This window comes from Tricharina praecox (assembly GCF_024521635.1).
Source record: "Tricharina praecox strain CBS 144465 chromosome Unknown BZA05scaffold_17, whole genome shotgun sequence".
NCBI classification, from domain to species: Eukaryota; Fungi; Ascomycota; class Pezizomycetes; order Pezizales; family Pyronemataceae; genus Tricharina; species Tricharina praecox.
In genome coordinates, this window is record NW_026250419.1 from 829,155 (window position 1) to 851,057 (window position 21,903).

General features: G+C 54.1%; 6 protein-coding genes across 6 annotated transcripts; 2 read left to right on the forward strand and 4 right to left on the reverse strand.

Moving 5' to 3' along the window:
- Positions 1-1,095: 1,095 nt before the first annotated feature.
- On the reverse strand, positions 1,096-4,060 carry BZA05DRAFT_375528 (fungal-specific transcription factor domain-containing protein; the record flags this gene model as incomplete). The annotated part of the gene is made up of 5 exons (XM_051481791.1): positions 3,865-4,060; positions 3,506-3,790; positions 1,989-3,400; positions 1,389-1,927; positions 1,096-1,304 (listed from the first exon to the last, which is right to left on the reverse strand). Exons 1-5 carry the CDS (start codon positions 3,922-3,924, stop codon positions 1,096-1,098), a joined length of 2,505 nt encoding a protein of 834 aa, XP_051338322.1. The 5' UTR covers positions 3,925-4,060.
- A 1,864-nt stretch (positions 4,061-5,924) lies between these two features.
- Positions 5,925-6,516, reverse strand: BZA05DRAFT_419924 (Rhodanese-like domain-containing protein; the record flags this gene model as incomplete). The annotated part of the gene is made up of 3 exons (XM_051485614.1): positions 5,925-6,118; positions 6,183-6,297; positions 6,355-6,516. The coding sequence occupies 3 exons, from the start codon at positions 6,514-6,516 to the stop codon at positions 5,925-5,927; spliced, it is 471 nt and encodes a 156-aa protein (XP_051338323.1).
- A 325-nt stretch (positions 6,517-6,841) lies between these two features.
- BZA05DRAFT_86739 (sodium bile acid symporter family-domain-containing protein) lies at positions 6,842-8,340 on the forward strand. The gene is made up of 3 exons (XM_051488727.1): positions 6,842-6,974; positions 7,040-7,210; positions 7,267-8,340. The coding sequence occupies exons 1-3, from the start codon at positions 6,917-6,919 to the stop codon at positions 8,187-8,189; spliced, it is 1,152 nt and encodes a 383-aa protein (XP_051338324.1). The 5' UTR covers positions 6,842-6,916; the 3' UTR covers positions 8,190-8,340.
- Positions 8,341-10,690: 2,350 nt separating this feature from the next.
- On the reverse strand, positions 10,691-11,556 carry BZA05DRAFT_419926 (uncharacterized protein; the record flags this gene model as incomplete). The annotated part of the gene is made up of 3 exons (XM_051485615.1): positions 10,691-10,718; positions 10,803-10,827; positions 10,875-11,556. 3 exons carry the CDS (start codon positions 11,554-11,556, stop codon positions 10,691-10,693), a joined length of 735 nt encoding a protein of 244 aa, XP_051338325.1.
- A 4,559-nt stretch (positions 11,557-16,115) lies between these two features.
- BZA05DRAFT_419927 (uncharacterized protein) lies at positions 16,116-19,620 on the reverse strand (the record flags this gene model as incomplete). The annotated part of the gene is made up of 2 exons (XM_051485616.1): positions 16,116-17,835; positions 17,975-19,620. 2 exons carry the CDS (start codon positions 19,618-19,620, stop codon positions 16,116-16,118), a joined length of 3,366 nt encoding a protein of 1,121 aa, XP_051338326.1.
- Positions 19,621-20,996: 1,376 nt separating this feature from the next.
- On the forward strand, positions 20,997-21,717 carry BZA05DRAFT_402674 (uncharacterized protein). The gene has a single exon (XM_051484136.1). The coding sequence runs from the start codon at positions 21,181-21,183 to the stop codon at positions 21,529-21,531; it is 351 nt and encodes a 116-aa protein (XP_051338327.1). The 5' UTR covers positions 20,997-21,180; the 3' UTR covers positions 21,532-21,717.
- The last annotated feature ends 186 nt before the right edge of the window (positions 21,718-21,903 follow it).

Genomic DNA, 21,903 nt, shown 5'->3' on the forward strand with positions numbered 1-21,903 from the left:
GCTAGCCTAGGTACCTTCACAGCCTCACCCCGAATTATGGTAACTGTCCTTAACGAGCTGTGAACAACTCTCTTTCGCCGCCACGTCCCAGCCGGTCCAAGTTACATAACCCCCCTCCCTCTCCTCCCCCCGCCTCCCCCCGCTCCTCCGCCTCCCCCTCGGCCCCGTTCCCCCGGCCGGACCTTCTGTCCGACCGAAACCGGCACCCCCCGCAATCCGGCGCATCCTGACCACTGCCCTCACCCACCACCCATCCATCCACCCACCCATCCACCATCCATCCATCCCTCGTCTCCCGCTAACCTCGCGTGTACTCTAGACTCCATGTAACTTACATATCGATCCTCGATCGGGACACATGGCGTGAGTCACGACGAGCTGTGCGCGCGCGGCGGCGGCGCGGCGACGTTTGGCATGTGAATCGCTTCCTGGCCTTCCTGTCCTTCCTTCCTCAGCAGAGTGGTGGGCAGCGGGGCGGTGTAGTTAACGGGCGTCGTCGGGAGCCGGTCGGAACACCGAGCCACGTGACACAACTAGCAGTTCGCGCTCGGGCTTCCGTGTCTCATTTTAGGTCGCGTCGCGTCGCATTGGTGTCGGTGATGTCGTTCGCGTGCGGATCTGCCGCGACTGTCCGCTGCAAATGTGCATCGCCGTATGCAGGGACTCCGGCCGCCGAGTGCTCTGCTGGTGCACGGCCCTGATCCTACGTACACGCCGGAAGGCGCAAGCCGCAGTTCGACACGCGGTGGCCAGAGGAAGCGTATTGCACACTGGCACCAGCTAGCAATCATCGCATGCTGAGGTTTTGGATGCTCCGTCGATACCGGTATATATATGTTTGGTGACATGCTCGCTCGGCCGCCGAGTCAAGCTTCTAGGTAACTACCATGTACTGCAGCAGTTTCCGGACACACACAGAAATCGGACCACATAGATGGTCACTCCACAGCAGCTCCGAGTCCGAGTAGGCACACAGATACATAATCAATCGCGGGATTGGAGAAGCTTCAACTCTACAGGGTATCTCTAAACGACTCAAATTCCAAAAATCCTCTCTACACATATATACTTGGATGCCCATCCCCATCACATCAATCACCCTCCCCCAAGCGGCATACCACCGCCCTGCTCGGGCGCCCCTCCATCCAGCGGCAATCCAAAATGCGCCTCCCAGCCGAACCAATCAAAGTCCAGCGGGCCCCTCGTAGCAGCCTGCTCCATCCTCATCTGGAACCCCAGCGGCTCCGCGATGAGCGTTTCTATATCCGTGTTTGTTATGCCGCTGTGGGGCAGCGGCATATCCCCTCCGCCTCCGCCTGCACCTCCGCCGCCAAAGATGTCCGGCGCATCTGTGGTCTGCGGTGCAGATCCGTAGTTGAGCTTGCTACCGGCGTTGGGGCTGTCGTCCGTGCTCGAGCCGGGCGCAGTCATGGGCGGCGATGGCCACCGCAGGAACGACGTCGTCTCAAGATCCACGCCCGGTAGTACTTCCTGTGCCGGTGGTGCCGTGGCGACGGGGGGACAGGCCTTTAGGTAGTGCCGCGAGTACCTAGGATTCCTGACGCCTGTGGGAGGCAGTGGGTATAATGGCGGGAGGTTGTCTTCGGCTTCCGACGTCCGCCGTGCTTCGTCCTCTTTCCGCGGACGTTTTCGCGCCCGGGTAGGGGGTGAGTCGGAGCCCGAGCCCGAGCCGCCCACTTGTCGCCGGTAGTTGTGCAGGAAGGAGATGGCGACGTTCGTGAATGCCGTGGCTACGCTGCGTAGCCGCGCAGCGCTCTCGTAGTTGCGGTCTTGCATCTCGCGGAAGTAGTCAACCAGCGCTTGCATCAGCGGGAGATCCACCTTGGTAGATGAGGGTGCGGCGGGGTTGCGGATGATGTTGGAGAATAGCAGGAAGAAGCTGGTGAACGGTTTGCAGTTGAAGAGCCTGTGACACATCTCGGTCAGTCTCCGTTGACAATTCCGAGTGCATGCGGAAGCCTACATACCATAGCATCAAGCCGGTATTGGCCAGGTCGGGCGCGCTGGCTACCACCTCCATCGTCATCTTGATCGCCGCCCGCGCACTCTCCAAAGCCTTCCGCTGACTTTGCGCGTACTCGGCCATCCCCGGTCTCGCAATGCGGTTGATCAGAGTCACGCTCGAGTAATACCCAAACTTGAGCTGTACGTGCTCGAACAGGTCAATGGTCTTGAACGACCTATCCTTATTCAAGTAGTTCACCGTGTCACTCCAACGCTCCCACCACCCATCCACCTCCCTATCGAGCTCTAGGATTGCCACCCCAAGATCATGCTCGCTCTGCATCGCTGCCTGCGCCGAGTACAGCCGGATGTATATCGACGAGTGAATCCGTGCCAGCTCGATCTCGGCCAGAAAGTTCTTGAAGAATGGATTCCTCCCGTCGTCGACGGGTAACTCAACGTCGCAGTCGAACTCTGGGAGTGATGCCGAGCGACCAAAGACCAGTGACATCTCCTTGTCGAGGATGTATATGCACCAGAACAGCGCTTTCCTCTCCTCGTCATGAACGCGTGACGCGGATTGTTGCGGCTTCCCGCGCCGGTGGAGACCGAGTGCCTGTGCGGATCTGGCGGCTTGCGACAGAAGACTCCAGCAGAGTGCGGGTCGCGAGAGCTCGATGGAGCAGAGAGACATTGTGAATAGCGCCTGCACGTTTCGTAGTTTCGGCGTCATGGTGACTTCCAGGTCGTCGAGGGCAGACCATGCATTGTAGAAGTGTGTCTGCTTGCGCTGCGTACTGTACGAATCGATGACCTTGCGCTCGTGTGATGTGGCGTTCATGGACTTCCCGTAGTGGCCGAAGAGGATCACGCTGTTGAATAGAACCATCCATGCACCGTCTCTCTGCATCACCTCTGGCTCCGCATACATCCTGTCCAAATCCCTACGGAACGACTCTTCATTGATGATCGGGAACCAGTGATACATGGAATTAAAAAACTCATCCACCATCTCCAGCGCCTCGGCCTTCCACGGAATATACTGTTTCACCTGCGCCGCTCCCTCGCGGATGAGGTGATGTCCGTACGATGGAATCGCCGCTGCCAACGTTGCGGACGAATGCGACATATCCTCGAGGCTACTCGCACCATCAGCACCACCACCCGCGGGCGCCATCCCATGATCCAGCAGCCTTCGCGGGAGCAGATTCGCCGACTTCAGCTTTTCTTCCGCCAGGCTTTGCGCCTCGGTCGTGAGCGACAGAATCGACGAAGACCCAAGGTACTGCGGCGTGCCTAGCGCATCCTTCACAAACTGCTTTCCGGAATTGTCGTTGCCGTCGGCGGTGTTCAGAAACGGCGCGGTAATCGAACTCGCCACCAGCGACGTGGCAAAACTCGGATTGTGCAATCGCGCACGCGGTCGTCTATCGATCTCCTCCGCCGCCGCCGCCGCCGTCGACTTCTCTCCACATGTACACTGCCCCACCCTCCCTCCTCCCCCGCCTCCTCCCCCTCCCCCTCGCATTTGCGATTGCACCAGCCTCGTCAGATTGCCGATAGCATTCTCGATCCTATCCAGACGACCATTCACCTCCTCGAAGCGGTGTACATTCCTTGAGACCTCCGGCGCGCGCTTCTGCGGTTCGGTGTAGGAGCAGTCTGTTCGCGACGCGCGGCAGTGCTGGCACGTTGGGCGCTCGCGGGAGCAGCGGATTTTCTTTTCGCGGCAGTGGTCGCACGCGGGGTTTTTCTGGCTCTGGCTCTGCGACTGGTATAACGGATTGTTGTGGTTGTGGTTGTGCGGGTGTTTACCGGTCGTGGTCTGGCTTGAGGGTCAAGAGCACTCTTCGTCAGCACACCGGCGACCGCTGTGTAAGGGGAGAAGTAATTACTCACACCTGCGGCTTCCGAGGGCGACTCCCGGTCGTAGGTCGAGTCGTTTTCGGGTTGCGACATTGATTTCCTCTCGGTCTAAGAATTTCTCCGTGTTGCAGTCGTATGTAGGTAACCGTGAGAGTTGTGGAGACTCGAGAGAGAGGGACCTATCTAGAGTACGCGGTCATCCTGCCGCGCACTGTAGTTAGAGTACCTATCCGACTTGGGATCGGAGGTTCCTGGTTCGTCGGTGCAAGGATGCGCAACACGGCAGACAGTGCGCGTCTTTGCTGACCTAGTCGGCGCGACGGACAGCCGGGAAGAATCATGCCGACGGACTGCCTCTCTCCGCACGGACAGCTCGTTGAAACCCCTGTCTGAGGATTGGAAATTTAACATGACATCCTACATAAATGAGATCTCTTCAACGCATTGTGGAACTCCTATTCTTCGTTGTCGTCCTCATTTTCATTATTCTTTGAGGCCAGTGATGTCTTTGTATGAAGCGTTCAAGCCGCTGTAGGTAGTAAATGTCACCATGCAATTCGATGTACGTGAGGGAGAGCGGCCACTCGATGTCAAACCGCTTGATATAGTGATAGCAGGGGCAGCTACCCACGTTTAGCTATGCTAAGTACGCACTACGCGATGGCTTGAAACGAGCGGAAAATCCCCGGAGAACGAGTGCGAAACTGTGGTGCTGAAAATGCTTCACCGGATCGCACACATTCCTCGATATAGTACTTTGATACACGTTCGTCTGGTATCTGTCCCACTGTACTGTACCTATTATACTTACCTGGACCCAACCGAAGCAACCGCAGATCTTCACAAAATCTAAAAGAGGTGAGTGACTGCTTGTGCAGCCGGGTTTTTCTTTGGTCCAGTTCAGTTCTCTTTCGGCATTTTATCGTCCACGATAGGTAGCCGGCACAGCGAATCCCATCTCCCCAGTGATTGATTTACTCTATATGCACCCTCTTCAGAAATAAAGCTGATCGTTTCCTTAATCTGCCGGTTCCTACATGCCCCTCTTAGTGAGGAATCGCGTCTCCAACCATTTCATCGAAAATCACTCGCTGCCCGCGATATCGTAGCTGCAATGACTGCCAATCTCGAGGGCGGGAGGAGACCCGGGGTGACCACCTCGAACTATTTGCCTAGGTAGACGGTGGATAGCAAGGGGGAAAAATGTACGCCGCCATAGTGAATGCGACTACGCTCAAACCAAAAAATAACAAAGGAGTCGATCTCGTGGATGAGGCATCGGCGAACATGACATGGCTAGTGCTGATCTATGGGGCTGAGTTTGTGGCAGACAGCACTACCTATGCTTGCTTGCTATCGACTCGCTGTTCCAAAAACCCTAGGTATGCTACATATCTCTGTCATGGCTCACACAAACATACTCGGTGTAAGTTGTTGCTCCGTCATGCTCCCTCTGAGGAACCGGCTTTCTTCGCTACCTACTTTCTGAACAGGCTGCCCACGAGGATGAGGATACGCCTGGAAGAAGTACACAACAGCATAGTTAGAGACTAGGATCCCCTATTTCCAGTTATCGATTCCCGGGACATGTCCCGATGTGAATGATGTGCACAAGCAATCACTCGCAGTTTGCGCTGCACGGTTCCGGAAGGTTGGCCGTGGACGTGGGTGTGGACTCTTTTAACTTTGACAGACAGACCAGACTAGGCACTGAGGAGTCCTTGTGGTCTTGACTCTCAGGGAACGAACTTCGTGTATATACTTGAAACTATCATGGCCGGGCTTGGGCGGATACTATCACAGGATGATAAAACAAGAACTTTCCACAGTGGAGTGGAGCGAGGGGCATCTGCTGTGTTGGAAATAAATTATGGTAAGTGATCTTTGAACTTTCTAACGGGAGCTTCTCCACGTTCTCAACTGCTGCGTTGGAATGCAGAACGAAAAATGCGCCAGTTTTCAGCAGCACGTCTCGTCGTCTCCAGCTGAATCGTCGCCTGTTGCCTATGTTGATAGAGCTGCGAAAGCTGGAAGAATTCATTGATAATCCCGAGTTGGCTCTGGTTTGAGAAGTCTGCATATCATCTTGATATCTAGCACCCCTCTCCACCCTTCGCCCAAACCTCGGCCTCATACCCCTCAACGAGCTGCACATACTCCTCACCAGCCCCAACCCATCCTTTGATCCCGCCCTCAAGTGCAACGCTCTTGATCGTCTCGTCACCCTTCTCATTGATGTAATCCTGCAGCCATGCTGAAGCACGGGGGCCACGGCCGTTGGAGGAGCCTTTTCAGCCGTGTTAGTGCGTGTACCTAGGACAACATGAGGGAGGTGAGGGGAGGAAACATACCACAGTAGAAGATGGCGAGAGACACTCCGGCGCCGTGGAGGAGGTTGTAGATGGCCTCGCGGGTCGGATAGAGGGAGTGGGCGGGAAGGTTGATGGAGTGTTTAATTGTGCCACCCTGAGAATATCATCGTCAATAACTGCGGAAGAGTAGTAGGCAGAAGGCTGGAGTTACCTCGAAGTCGGTACGGCGCACGTCAACGAGGATGAAATCTTTCCCCGCAGTCTTCGCCTCAAAGAGCTTGCGGGTCTCTTCTCGGGTGACGAAGGTGGCCTTCGACACCGGCGCCGGAAAGGCGGCGTGCCAAGGCGCTGGCTTCTGCTCTGTGGTTGCCATGTTTCGGAAGTGAATCTGGAGAGTGATGGGTATTTTTGGGGAAAGAGCTGGGGATCTGAAGCTTCTGGGAGGAACTCGAGCTTTATACAAACTACGGAGAGGTGGAAATAACATTGGTGAATCTGAGCAGAGTATCCCGCCATTTGTTTGCTGGGCAGTGGGGTGGAGTAGGGTTGAGGCTGTCGGATCCCTGCATATGCGAGAATTTGCCGGTGGCCAATCAGAGTTGGCCAGCGACAACACTCGCGCACATAGCTGGCTGCCATAAAAAAGGGCCATGGGGCCGAGTATCAGAATACCCATCAACCAGCGCCTGTATTCGCAACTTTCTTATCCCATTGCCACTCCAGCAACATTGGTTTTCCCGTATTGATTCTTATCTTCCCGGAAGCAGCGAAAGATGGATCGCCCCAGCGACGATGAAAAGAACCTCGAGAATGGGAACTGCGTGACTGGATGTTTGTTGCCTTTCTTCGTTGTTTACTTCTCATCATCTTGATATTGACTATAAACAAACACGCAGGTGATTCCGCTCCCGCGGCATCGTCGTTCAAGCAGCTGTCATTCCTCGACCGCTTCCTGGCCATATGGATTTTTCTTGCCATGGCCATCGGCATCATCCTCGGTTACTTCGTCCCTGAAACTAGTCCCGCGCTGCAGCGCGGAAAGTTCGTCGATGTCTCCATCCCTATCGGTACGTAGCTTCACATTGAATTGAGCCTCCATTTACTCGGCTAACATGCATCACAGCCGTCGGTCTTTTGATCATGATGTACCCCATCCTCGTCAAAGTGCGCTACGAGATGCTTCCCAGGCTCCTTCGCCTCCGCGAGCTCTGGATCCAAATCTTCTTCTCGGTGATCGCCAACTGGGTGATAGCGCCGCTCTTCATGCTCGCGCTCTCCTGGGCCTTCCTCCCGGACCGCCCCGAGCTCCGCGAGGGTCTCATCCTCGTCGGTGTAGCCCGATGCATCGCCATGGTGCTGATCTGGACCGACCTCGCCGGCGGCGACGGCGAATACTGTGCCATGCTTGTGGCGTTCAACAGCATGCTCCAGATCGTCCTCTTCGCTCCGCTCGCGGTCTTTTACATCCGTGTTGTTTCCCGCTCTTCTTCATCCGTCGACATCAGCTACGAAGTCGTTGCCAAGTCGGTCGCCGTGTTCCTCGGGATCCCCTTGGCTGCCGCCGTCGTCACCCGCTTCGTCGTGCTGTTCGGAATCTTCAAGGGCGACATCGACCGCTGGAACAAGAACTTTGTCCGCTGGATCGCGCCCTGGTCGCTCATCGGACTGCTGTTCACGATTCTCGTTCTGTTTGCCAGTCAGTCCCGCAACGTCGTGGGCAAGATCACCTCCGTCCTCCGGGTTTGCGCGCCGTTGGTCGTCTACTTCCTCATGATCTTTGCGGCCTCCGTCTGGGCATGTAGGTTGCTCGGTCATGGAGGGAAGCGCGCCCGCTGGGGTTACGAAAAGACCGCCACTCAGAGTTTGACCGCTGCGAGTAACAACTTTGAGCTTGCCATTGCTGTTGCCGTGGCGTGCTATGGTGCTGGGAGCGAGCAGGCCCTCGCTGCAACCGTTGGTCCGCTGGTTGAGGTGCCGGTGCTGTTGGCTCTTGTCGAGGCCCTGAAGTGGTTGAAGCCAAGGATGAAGTGGGAGGATGACGAGTAGGTGTATCATGGAAACGTAGGATGATAGAGGTGATTTATGGATGGATGGATGTGGTCTCAATAATATTGCTTTTTGTTTCTTGGGGCTTGTGTGTATATACCATATCGAGCTGTGTACTAAAGTCAAAAGCATTATGGCAGCTATACATGGGGGCGATTTTGGCACTACACTCTTGACGAAAAAATACTAATATTAGTATTTTTTCCCCAAAAGTCTTGTCGTAAAATAAGGCTTAGTCAGGGTTTTCAAATTCTAGCTCTGATTGTTGAATATGGCTTCCTCAATACTGAGTCCAGTGAAAATTAGTCCCGACTCATAAGCCTTCTGCAACGCCTACTGGCCGGCCCGCCTTAGAAGCTCATAAGGGCTCCATATGGGCTCTGTAGGGAATTTTGAAAGATAAGGATTAGTCAGGCTTATACGCTCATAAGTATTCCCTAATGACTTCTTTTACAACAAGCCTCACCTCTTGCAATGCTTATCAATTATCGATGCTCTTAATTTGACGATGACTATCACTTGTTCCGTACCCTTATATACCTAAACTACTCTTCTTCCCCGCTCCCTAGTCTCCCACTCACAACACTGTGTCCCCTACTGCTCCTCGCCGTGGATACAGCCCTGCCTGCGCAGCAAAGTAGTAGCACTGAGTCCTGCTGAATTACTGCTTCTCGCCGTGGATACCGCGCTGGTAGCGACAGGAGGAAGAGGAGAAAGTGATGGAAGAGTGCGACGGTAACCGTAAGAGATAGCAGCTATTAGCAAGAGAATCTATCCGGGAAAAGAGGAACAGCGGCGAAAGAAGGAGCTATATGAGAGATGAGATATCAGCGGGGAGTAGCAGTAGCAGTTGCGGTGAGAGGGGGAAGTGGAGGAAGTGATGCAGGAGCTGTGGGCGAGATGAGGAGGTGTTAGAAAGATGAGGAGGAGTTGTTGGCGAGAGGATAAGCCGTGGGCTCGGGGGTTTTAAACTTCAAAATAAGCTTCATCATATCTGTCTTCAGAAAACTCTGCGCCTAACAATATGTTAGGACATCTGGCGGGTTTGATGCTGTCCGAGCTGCCTCTCTCTCTCACCCTCACCTACAGAATACCTAGACGGCCAACCTCCCATCTCCGCTCTCTCCGCTCTCTCCGCTCTCTCCTCTCGACCTGCCGCCGCTGCCGATGTCAAGCAGGCTGATTTTCGCATATGCACTACTAACTCATAAGAGTGATAGAACCCATGGTTTTGAACGAGGCTCATTGAAGGCGTGTATAACGCATGTGAAGAGATTGAGCGTGTAGTGTTCTAAGGATTTTTTGTCTCAAACTGATATATCCCATAATGCTTCACAAAACCTGCCAAGTTCACAATCATTATTGTACGGCAGTGCTGGGCATTTCAACAATGAAGATATAGGCCTGACGGAAGCGATAAGGCTCACAGAGTGAGAAGGCCGATGTATACGATGGTGGTTTTCGCTGCATAGGCATTACATCGGAGTTACGACAATTTGAGGCAAAAGAGAATATCAGCCTTATTTTGACAAAGCCCTTACGGAGGCCTCACGAGTTCAACACGCTTATAGCTAGATTATACGAGGACTGTTTTATTTCGTAGGCCTATTCAAGCCCTACATAAGGCTAAAGACATTAGTACACGGCTCGATATGGTAGATACCGGTAGATAAAGCAAAAGAGACGGATTAATAGAGTTTCCGACTTAAAGATTGGGCCCACTGCGCTTGCTGAGCATCGAGTGAACCCGACGTTTCCCACAGTGTGCTGCCTGCTACCAGGGAGTAGGTGAACGCGCGTTGATACTTTAAGAATGAGGTCGTTGGGAGGGAAAGGTTTTTGGTGAATATGTAGGTAATTTGCTGCCATATGTACCAAGGGAGATGAAATGAAGAAGAAGAAGAAGAAGATAAATACCATCCCCGCCCCCGTGTCGCCTGGTCTATCATACCAACCCCACCCCCCGAATCCCTGCCTAGGCCGCACGACGTCTCCGGCTCGTCCATGACCCTATCTCTGTGTCTTCGTTCCTGGCATCCGCTTCTCGCCCCGGGCACCGGAGACTTCCTTCGCGGTTGTGTGTGTGTCAGCACTTAAACATGCTAGATAGGCGAGTGCCGTACTTAAACCCCAACCTGAGTCTTGGAGTGCAAGGATCAATCATCAACATCAAATACACGAAATTCAAGCGAGCCGACATATACAGACGGAGGTTTAAAGATGGCCGGGTGTGTGCTCACTGCTCAGTTGCCGTTCTCAAAGCCATTTCTTGAGCGAGTCGGCTGTGCCTTTCTGCGGTACCAGACACTCTCAAGTGAACATACTCTGTCACTCGAGAGGAGAAACGGGGGGAGAATTGTGCAAGCACACGTTGGCAGTGACAGTGTGCAGATACTTGGGGACTATGGTAATAAACTTGGAAGGCAACCCCTCCCCTGAAAAGAACGGCCCGTTATGAGATATTGATTGAAGTTGGACATCAGATCTTTATTCGTAAACACTCACAATGCAGTATCCCTCCGCCTCCGCCTAAACCAAGAGTGTGGTCACCCGTAGATATTGCTCCTTATTTATACGGACCACCCGTTCATGTCGTTATCCGTAAACACTCACAATCCAGTATTCCATCCGCCTCCGCCTAAATCACGAGTTTAGCAACCCGTAGATATTGATTCTTAGTCATACCGACCACCCCCTCCATGAGGAGAGCCAAGGCATCGGGTTCAGACCCATTATACCCGCGGGCGCCGTTCTCAACCAACAATTTAATCACCTCGAAACGACCACAGTGCGGATCATAAATATAGCTGTTGACGGCGGCACACAGCGGCGCATACCCCCATACGTAGCCGGTGTCCAGCACTTCATTGACTTTTGCGCCGTAACTCAGCAGGACCTTGCAGCAGGCGAGACTGCCGGCGGGCGTGGATTCCAAGGAATTCCACGAGTAGGCGGCGACCGAGAGGGGCGTGTAGTGCGGCGTCGAATTCACATCGGCGCCACGGCTGAGGAGCAGCTCGATGATACTGCTGCGGCCATAGGCTATGGCGTAGATCAGGAGTGTGTCCCTCTCGGGTAACCCCCTGGAGGTGTTCACTGGGAGTCCGGCGTCGAGGCAGTGACGGAGGAGGCCGAGGATGTTGTTGAAAATGGCGAACCGCCATGGGGCACACCGGTGACGGGTTTCGCGGAACGAGCTGTCGGCGGCAACCGCTAACTTGTAGAGCTTTGGCCGCAGGTAGCAGGCCAGGGTGCGGCTGGTGGAGGCCAAGGCGGCGCGGGATTGGTGGGTGGGCAGGTGCTTGAAGATCTCGAGGAAGATCTCGGGCGGAAGGTAGGGGACCACAGAGTGAACCTTGCTCGACATGACGGCGGTGGGGACGAAGCGACTTCAATTTGATTGTGAGGGCGGATAGTAAGTGACGAGTTCAAATGGGGGGGGGGGGGGGTGCAGAGATTGGATTACCTTTAAAATTGCGCAGGCAATTTAGATAGAAGCGTGCAGCGTTGGAGGTAGAGAAAGAAGTGAATTCGAGGAGTTCGTGCAGCGCAGGTTATAAAGAAGAAGAAGGGCCCGTTTGGATGGCCTCAGTTTTCAGTTTCCGGTTTTAGAGCCAAATTCAGTTCCCCACCAGGACACCGAATTGTTCAATTTCAGTTTCCGGAAAACCTTGAGGTGAACTGAGTAGTCTATAATGCCATAGTTTTTAAAAAAAAAAGTCTAGAATGCCATAGTTTTGTTTGACGTTTCAACCACCACTTAAACCAACCACCACTCAAACCCCCCAACACTCAAATCCGCCACCACGTAAACTCACTGCCGCAAGCGGTAGAGAAGCTGTCGGCGAGAGGAGGGAGCCAAAGGACTTGTCGGTGGGAGGAAGCGGATGTGATTAGTACTTAGTGAGCATCAACGTTGGCGGGGCCAGCGATTCGCCTGCCCTCTCCGCCGTCTGCTTCTTCTTCTTCTTCTTCTTTCTCTCTCATCGTCTACAGAATAGTCAATAAACATCTACATCCTCTCTCCCCTTGCGTGTTCTCCTTCTGTCGACCCGCTTCTCGGCCAGGAGAGGCATTGGCAAGTAGACGGGTGTTTTAGTGGTGGTGGTTTTGCGAGGGCTCTTTGCCAACTCCAGGCCGACAGGAGTCCTCTTTAACTTTCTCCTCTCGCCGACAGCTTCTCCACCGCTCGCGGCAGTGGGTTTACGTGGTGGGTGGTGGTGGGTTTGAGCGGTGGTTGGTTTAAGTGGTGGTGGAAACGTCGAACAAAACTATGGAATTTTAGACTTTTTTTTCAAAACTATGGCATCATAGACTACTGTGCCAAAAGCTATGGCATTACAGACGTTTGCCGTTAAAGTAATTGAGGTATTAGGGCACGAGCATCTCGGGCGGCATGTCTTCTCTCTACCGCAACCGTACCACCCGTGAAACTTACATCGAGGTGTGGTGAAAGGCTTGATGGAGCAGCAGAAAAAGGTTATTACACACTTCCAGCATGGTGGATTGCGAGCTGTATCCACCTGGTGAATGATCGCCATGTTGATTTGATGGAACAGGTTGTTCTTTGAGCTGGCAGGAAATGGTACTGCCATCGCATACTTGAAGGATTTTATACCCGATACGATTCTTACACCCCGTAAAACATGCAGTATGTAGAATCGACAAGGTCGCTTCTACATCGGCGATCAAAGAATATCACTAGACTCCGTGCTGGATATCGAAATTTCCCTGCGTCTTGGTCTTGCAGTTGCAAGTATTGACACCTCCAGATTACACGCCTCGAGGAATTCTAGCATCGGCTGAGGTCAATGTTTTGATGAAAGCCCCGTAAAGATCTAGAGATCTCTGTCGTTTTGTCATCTCGAAAGCAGTGTTCTACATAGTCCAGTCCAGTTAGGCCCAGTCAGTCCGGGCCCGGACCCATAGACGAGACGTACTATTTTTGCAGCGCAAGCGGCGGAGAGGGTTGAGCAGGGAGGGTTGAGCGGAGAGCAATAGGGAACCCGTATCGAGCTCGCGGCCATCGGTCGGCGCCAGAGACCCAGTGGAAACGGGTATGTAATCTGCCATGATCCAACAAGGTTGAATGCAATGATGATTAAACTATAAAGGAGCCGGCATCACAAGGCGTGCCATGTCACGTGATGACTGCTACCGAGTGAGATTCTGTGCTTCACACATGATGCCAAAAACAAAAACCATCACCACCCCCGGCGGGTGGCTTGGAAACCCAAAGAGCTGAATACATAAGGCATTCACCCGGCTTTGAACCGGAGACTTTCCCTCAGCTCCCCTCGTCGATTGCGTGGTCCTAGACTACTAGACCACGCAGGGGTTTTTTCCGTGATGGAAATAGCAAATTGGAAAATATGAAGTGGTGGGTGCCCTCCCGCGATGAACAATAACAACAACTCTGCTTTCCCGATACACCCCCCCCCCCCCCCCCCCCCCCCCCCCCCCCCCCCCCCCCCCCCCGGACGCACGGCGCGGATGGTGTCGCTACAAGACCTAGACTCGGAAGCACCTCTTCAATTGCTGCCCGGAATTGAAGAGCCAGCAGAAGATTCTGTGGGCAGAGGTTCGGGAGCAGACGGGGGGAGGCGAGGATCGCTTTATGATCCGTGACCTCTTAGCAGACGAGCAGTGCAGCCAGGCCATCTTAGGCTTTCTCGCGGCCACCACTAATGTGGAAGGGCGGATCCCGGAGGTGCTAGGGAAGAGGCGGCAAGTGAGGTGTCCGAGTGGGAGTTCAGGGAGCGGGAAGAGAGATGGGCGGAGAGAGACGAGAGGAGGAGGCGGGCACTGAGGTCAATGAGCTAGGGTCACTCCTGCTTATGATCCTTTTGCGCTGCTACTACTGCGCTCCTGTAACTGTATGGCAGTATGAACGGAGGGCGCCAAAATACATATCTGACCATATTTATGCCATCACCACCATTTCCTAAAATAACAGATGGTAATACCACGATGTTTTCCCGCTTGACATCGTCGCGGGTACCAGTGCCTCGATGTTAAGACATAACCAACCGTCAGCACGAGTCACTTCGGATGATTCTTTTCCCCATAATAGGTGGTCGTCTCGCGTCCCCCCAATTTTATCCACCAAAACTAATATTCATAACTACCTTCAGTGATCACTCCGCGGAACGGAAGAACCCGCACAGTGGAATTTACTAGAGAGATACCCCCTGCGGTCGACTCGAGAATCGCCACAGTAAGGAGGCTGCGGGAGCGGTGCGATGGCAGATCATCATCCTCCCACTTCGATGATACTCTTGGAGGCGTTCAACGAAGACTCAAATTCGGCGTCTATCGAGCTGTAGATTAACGCGGTCCGTCACGGTCGACTTACCTACCCAGCATTGCATTGCATTCTTACTCAAGTATGTAATTACTAGCATGTGCCATGATTAGAGTATATGCATATATCCAATCAAGGGAGTATGTACTATGCATAGGATTTATGCTACCGACATGTAGTACCGGTATCCGGATTCCACGCATGATCGGCCGTTTCACATGGTGCCACTGGGTGAATACGTGTTTTGGCCGCGTTGGTGATGTAAAAAACAGTGCAGTGCATCGTTGAAGTAGAAATTACTTCCAGTATTTGTTTCCAAGTATGCCACCTTGTTGAATGTTCGGCACCATCATACCGGTGCTCGTGATAGGCGTCGCTATCCAGATACTTTATGCCTGCCGCGAGTATCGATACGGTAAATAATAGCCTGCCCCCCGCCTTCCCTTCCCTTTGATTAAGAAAGTATACAGTTGATACGAAACGAGTATCTATCCAGCGCGAAACCAAGATCCCCCACACCTAACTATACAGTACCTACCGTACTTACTTGGTCAGGTCATACGAGATCAGTGAAGAAACAAACAAGACGAAGAAGAGTAAACAGGTGCTCACTTGCTTGAATAGCCTTCGTTCTGGGCCGGGCACAACTTTCTTCATGGCCATCTAATCTCCAATTTTCTAGGTAGGTGATGTTGGTACCTACAGCCTACACTAGGTAGAGTAGAGTAGACATCCGCGTCCACCATCCATCCGAAGAGCTTCACATGCCCCGCCATGTCCGCCGGCCGCTCCTGCTGAATCTGCAGCTCCATTCTGCATCATGACGACTGTGGCTTTTCCTCAACTCTACGCCGTAGCATACCAAATTCACATGCTTCCTCGTCCACTCCACCAACAATCAAAATTATAGGTGACACCTGCATAATTATATCCTCATGTTTCATGTCACCGCTCCACTTCACCCCTGCACTGACCCAGCCTATCGGTAGCCTAAAAGATACTCATACAATAAGGAATAAAAGAAATCCCACGCTCAAAACTCAGTAGAAAAAGAAAAAAACACCTGCAAGGCAATCAAGAAAACAAGTACAAAAAACGCCTTTGGCGCCCCGTCCCCGGACCAAAATTCAGAAGCCAGCCTGCTCAACGAACCACGCAAGTCCAAACGAGAAAAAAAAAATGGAAAAAACCCGTCCCTGTCCCCAAACAAAGTAAGAAAAGAACGCTGCTCTAAGCTAAGCGAGGGGAAGAAAGAAAGAACACCCGAAAGAAATTATTACAAAGTGTAATATCGTAAAGCAAAGTAAAATAAACCCCGAAACCGCACCGAAGCCCAGACGTAAAAGAGAAACCCCCGAAAAGCTGAAATGGAAACGAAGGGTGGATAACGATGACAGAAACACCAAAAAGATTGAAAACAAGATGCAAATGCTAGATCACCCCATCTACCAGCCTTCCGTCCGTCCGATGCGATGCCGATGCCGATGCCGATGCCGATGAGCGCCCCGTGCCGAAAAAAGGAACAATTGGAAAGAAAAAAAAAGAAACTGGAAAACTCGTGATACAACCCGTAGAAGGATCAAAACGAAGGGACGGAGTTCCCGCAAATCAACCGCAGGGTATTAGCCCGAATCCTCGACCCCACAGATCCATCTGCCAACGCCTTCTGTGAGACAGTTGCCGCCCCATCGGGCTCCAGGATCGCCATTGACCACTTCACCGACGACACGTTGAAGTGCGCCCAAGATGGCATCCTTGCATTTGCCACCTTCACATTCGTCAATCACTCGCTCTACTGCACTCGCGAGCGTGTCATCGACATCGACCAGGATCTCCTCATCAATGATTTCCTCCTCCTTTTCCTCGAGGCCGACAGCGAGATATCCATTGAACTGTCCCTGCAGCGGGGTCACCATGCTCTGCGACGCCTTCTTTGTCCGCCGCCGAAGGCGCATCCGCTTGATCTGCAGCCGCTTTGTGTCTGCGATCAAGACCTCGGAGACGGTGGTCCACTTATCGCCACCGGGGGTGGACGAAGAACCGGTTTCCGACCAGGGAGTGAGGCCCGTGGAAGCAGGAGTTGGCTCGCTACGCATAGCGCGTTGGATGTCTGCTTCGATCTCAGCATACGGCTTGACCGCCTGGAGGACAAAGTCCGGATGGAAGCGCTCGTCCTCGATCCAGCCAGCCACATTATAGCTTTGGTCATCGTCGGGGTGAACGGTGGGAGGTGGTGGAGGGACGAAAGGACGTCCCATACCAAGACTCGAGTGCAAATGCGGCATCGCCCACGACGATGGAGGTGACGACAGCGGCGAGGTGAAGTTGACGATGGAGAGGTCTAGGGGAACATTGATAGCACCGTCCACATCATCTACCGAGAGTTGCTCCATCGCTGGCAGTGATCCAGTGAGGAACGGCGAGAATGGTTGTGGCGGTCCTTGGGATGACTCATCGTCAAGGATGTAATTCATATCCAATGGTTCCTCATCGTCATGTCCCTTCGACGACGACGACAATGTGACGCGACGCTGCTGCTGCTGCGCAACATGCTCCTCGGGCTGTAAGGACGCCTCACTCGTGGCTGTAGATGAGCGTGACTTCGGATTGCTCCAGAAACTGAGAAAGCTACCCCAGCCGGTCGAATCCATGGAGGTGTTTGTGGTTCCGGACCTCTTGAGCGTCGACATGAGATTGATGCTGGCGGCGCTTCCACTGCTGCCAGGCCGTATGATCCCACGGGCACCTGCAGGAGCGCTGGCCACACACGTCGCCGAACTTGGTAAGGTGACGAGTGTTGTTCCGGTGCTCTCTCGTTGGTTGCGCAAGGAGGTAGGAACCGGTGGCAAAGGCAACACCGACGAAGATGAGAGACTACTGCTGCCGGTGGGTATGGTCCAGCCAGCCAAACCGGCTCCATCGACGCCATCGTCCGGTTCGCTCTCGCTGGACACCGCCATGTTGAGTTTGCTGGGCTTCTTCCTGGCCTTTCGTCTCAGCGATCCGCAATTACTCACGGGCGCGCTAATGCTTCCGGTTGCAAGGAAGCTCGGCGGCGATTGAGAGAGATGGTGAACTGAGGAAGCTCTGGATGGGGAAGGTAAAGATTCTAAGGTCTGGTGCGCCTTGGCTGGTAGGAATGCCGAGAGGAGGTATATTAACCTCCTAGCGGAAATCCGATCCGAAGTCATTATGATGGTCCTCCTGGGAATCGCACTATCCTCCGGATTACTCCGCGCTTCAAGTTGCTGCTTGTGACGCCGTTTGTAAGCGTCGGGTCCCAGCACATCGAGCCATTCCGTATGGTGACCGAGGAAGGATGTAAGCAGGGTGAGGAAGAAACTGTGACACAACAGCAAGTCAAGTCAGCAAACTGATCCCCCCTTCCCAGTAACAAATGCGATGCGCAGCAACAAGGTGCAGAAAACAACATGGATAAAAACGCGAGTCAAACGAGAAAAAGGAGCAGAGGTCAACTGACAAATTCATATCCCTGCCGCCAAAGCGATGATTCGCCCATTTGGCTTCCTCCTGCCAGAGGTCCCATCGGCCCTGTCCCACCACTACGCGAGGCATGCTGATTCCAGTCACAACGCGCCACCGCATGCGTTCCACCTCGGATCGCACAACGTCGTCACGCATCAGCGCCATCCTGCGCAGTTCCGGTCTGTTGCTCAGGTACTTGCCACCATGAACACCGGAACCCGGTTGCGGCGACATCAAGCGCGCCGAGGTGAGGTTTTCGAGAATCCGTGCCTGAGCGATCCGTTGAAGATCCGACAGCGCCCGACTGATGACGTCCCAATGCTTGGTGATGAGATCCATCCTACCGTCGCTAGCCGCTGCTGCGGCATGCAGATCATCCAGCCCACAACCCGATCTGAGTCCTCCGGCTGGCAGGGATTGGTGGTGATAATGCTGGTACTCATCGTCGAAGAAGCTCGGTGGCGTAGGACAGCAGTATTCGTGGCGGTGAGGGGGAAACTCGGAATCGTACGACAGTAATGGCTTGTGCTGGCAACATCGCATCGGAAACGAGCCGGAAGGGGAAGCGGAAGCAGGGGGCAGGTATATGATCAATCCAATAGCGAACATGGATGACTTCAAAGGCTTGATCAGCTTCGGCGCAGTGGAAGCGGTGCTACCGTTGCTACTCGTCTGACCACCAGTCTTTGGGAAGGGGAACCCGTTTGTGGAACCGACTGAGCTCGCTGGGGTTGACAGCAGATGCTCCCCGGATCCCGATTGGGGTATGGTGCGTGCGCCGCCGCCGACGCCTCCATCGACGATCGTCGGTGTGGAACAGGGGGGTACGGCCACCGAGAATAGTCGAGTGATCAGCACAGCTTTGCGCTTCTCCTTCTCCTTCCCCTGCTGCTGCTGTGGCTGCTGTGGTTGATATGTCGCTTTGTGACGATCGTCGCGCACCGATCCACTCCTCGAAGGAAACAACGTGCTGGTGACCGAAGCCCTGCGTTCCTCAATGGCAGGCAAAATGTGTACCTTTGTCGACGGTCCTTTGTACGACAATGGAGCCACACCAAACATGCAGTCCGTAACGACCCTCAACTCATCATCCGGGCCACCAGGGACACAGCCACCACCTCCTCCCAACGCTGACGCATGCTGCCCGCCGGCCGAGTACTGATTCCGTCGACGGGACCATCCCAAGGGGCCAGGCGCATTGCCACCGCCAGGAGCACCAAGCGTCGGTGATGTTGGACCTTCCTCAAGCGGCGGGCCGGTCGAACCCTGGAGATGTGGTGGTTGTTGTGGCGGTGGTTGTGATTGCGGTGGAAGCGCGCTACTAGGCTTAGAGTCGTAGACTACGAGCTTAATGTGCTCGGAAGCGACAGCGTCTTGTGCGATTATGACGCGCACATCCCGAGAAGCTTCGAGGTCAACGTTGTCGGCGGCGCCATAACTGCTCACGCTGCTCTGCGACTGCGCGAGGCTGAACGACGAGTGGAAGGAGGAAGCGACCGAGGAGGTGGAGGAGGAATCGGGGTATAGTAGGTTTCGTGTGTAGAGCTCGTCGCTCTCGAGTGCGTGGGAGGTTGACGGGCGCGTTCCGCTGGGGGATGTGTTCGCGGTGGATGTAGCGGTGCTGAAGAGACGGCCGAGCATGTTTGCGCGCGACTGTCAAATATCGAATAGGTTTTGAGTAGTACGGAACTGACGGCGCGAATTTGAGGCAAGGTAAAAGGCGCGATATTGTGGGGGAGGGGGTTTAATTACGCCGTAACTGGGCGAAAGCCATGGTCGCAAACGGGTTCAGAAGTGTGATGAAGGGGGGGCAACGAGAATAGGCTCGGGTTAAGTATTGTGGGTTGTGGACAGTGAGCTGTGATTGTGGGATGTGTGGGATGTGTGGGATGTGTGGGATGTGTGGGTTGTATGGGTTGTGTTGGTGATGATAGCTAAGCTACGGATGGGCTATTCTATGGAAGGGGGAGGGGTGGGTGTATGAGGGAGTGAGTGAGCACAGCTGTGGACGGGGTGGATTTCGCCGTGGGAAGGGAGGTGTTGGGGGAGGGTTCAACGGCTTAGGTGGAGGGAGCGGTGGGTATAGTAGTATGTAGGATGAAGGGACGAAGGGAGAGCTGTTGGAAGCTGGGGGGGGTGGGATAAGCTCGGGCTCAGGGAAGGCAGTTGAGCAGGATGGGCGAAGCGAGAAGCGAGCAGGTGAGAGAGTGAGAATGTCCGAGAGGACAGGAACTCAAATAATCGAGCTTCGAAGGGGGTGTGAGAGTCCGGTTTAGCGTGTCGCGTGCGTTGCTTGCGTCTCACACACTCGAGAGTCGAGAAGGTGTCGGTGTTTCACAACGATCCAGCTTGCGTATGCGACGTTGTAGACGGAGGTATATATGGCTGTATCGTCGAGTGAGTGGCCGGCGACAAGGAGAGAGGGGAGAGAGAGAGATTAACCCTGTGCTGAGGATGAGAGCAGAGCGATGGCCGAGAGGAGATGAGGGCTTAGAAGTCGCGAGGAGGGGAGAGTGGCTGCTGTTGTGGTTGTTTTTGAGGTTGTGGTTGTTTTTGAGGTTGTGGTTGTTTTTGAGGTTGTGGTTGTTTTTGAGGTTGTGGTTGTTTTTGAGGTTGTGGTTGTTTTTGAGGTTGTGGTTGTTTTTGAGGTTGTGGTTGTGGTTGTTTTTGAGGTTGTGGTTGTGGTTGTTTTTGAGGTTGTGGTTGCGGTGGCGGTGCTGTCGGCGATGGTTGTGATGAGAATGCTGACGATGACGATGATGATGAAGATACTGTTATACGGGAGGAGAGACGAGACGGTAGTGACCGGCGATGCAGACGGAGCTGCTCTTGCTGCTGCCGCTGCTGCTGCTGCTGCTGTGCGCTGCCGCCACAAAAACAACAACCACCACCACGGTAACTAGCCTTTCAAGTATCTATGCGTCCGCGAATCCACGAGTAACTATTCTACCACTCGCCTCTCGTCTCCGTCTTCGTGGGGTGGACGTGTCTCCGGAAACGGACAGACAGAGGAATCCGGGGGGGGGGGGAGGGGGGGATGTCGATGATGTCGGACGATGCGTTGTGTGGATCGTGGCTGTCCAACCAGGCGGATGAAGCAGGCTGCGTGTGACGACTCCGAGGGGACCAACCAAATGGATCTCGAGCGACGATGGTAGCGGAGAGGGCGGCCGGGAGATGGAGAGATAGGTGAGTAAGTGGATGTGCCGACTCGGAATAATGGTGGTTCGCTATAGGCTTCTCTCTCTCTGGTGGGGGTTCTGGCTCGTGGGGTGTCGGTCCGCGTTCACCCTCCGGACTCGACAACCGAAATCGATTAGTAGTGGCTGGAGTGGGAGTGTTCGATCGAACACGGGAGGCCGTGTGAATGCCCAGGCTCGTTGGACTTGTTGGCTTGTCGCTGGCTCGTCCTGTCCTGCGCGTTCTCTATTTCCTCCTCCTTCGAGTCCGTCTCGCTGCTGTCTGCTGTCGCTCGCTCGTCGGTCCGTCCGAATTGGCTCCAATCGCAGGCGGTCTGAGGGTGTCGATGTGAGCGATCCGGTGTCGGTGTGAGCGATTCGATGGCGATACCGTAATGGCGACTATCACGATCGGTGCTGTTGCAATGTCGTAGTATGTATTTTTGGCTTTCGCGGGGAGAGAGAAGAAACAACCCTCCTTCACCGTCTTCGTCTTCTTCTTCGTCTTGTCGCCCACGATGCCCCGGGGCACCCGGGGTACAAGTACTCTACTCCACCAAGCTACGCTCCTCTCCGCGCCATCAAGAGTAACCACCATGCCGACATCCTCGACACCACCACCCGCGCCAGCACTAAACGAATCCGCACCGCACCGCTGCTGCAACTGCAACTGCACCTACGCCTACACGAGACTAGACCAAAGCACCCCAAGGCCTCTAGAGCAGAGGAGACTCTAACCACTAGC

Excerpts from the sequence above, each read along its gene's own strand:
- BZA05DRAFT_86739 (XM_051488727.1), top strand. The coding sequence starts at position 6,917 with ATGGATCGCCCCAGCGACGATGAAAAGAACCTCGAGAATGGGAACTGC. Across the intron at positions 6,975-7,039 it reads TGGGAACTGCGTGACTGGAT|GTGATTCCGCTCCCGCGGCA; the intron begins GTTTGTTGCCTT and ends ACAAACACGCAG. Across the intron at positions 7,211-7,266 it reads CGATGTCTCCATCCCTATCG|CCGTCGGTCTTTTGATCATG; the intron begins GTACGTAGCTTC and ends CATGCATCACAG.
- BZA05DRAFT_402674 (XM_051484136.1), top strand. The coding sequence starts at position 21,181 with ATGTGCCGACTCGGAATAATGGTGGTTCGCTATAGGCTTCTCTCTCTC.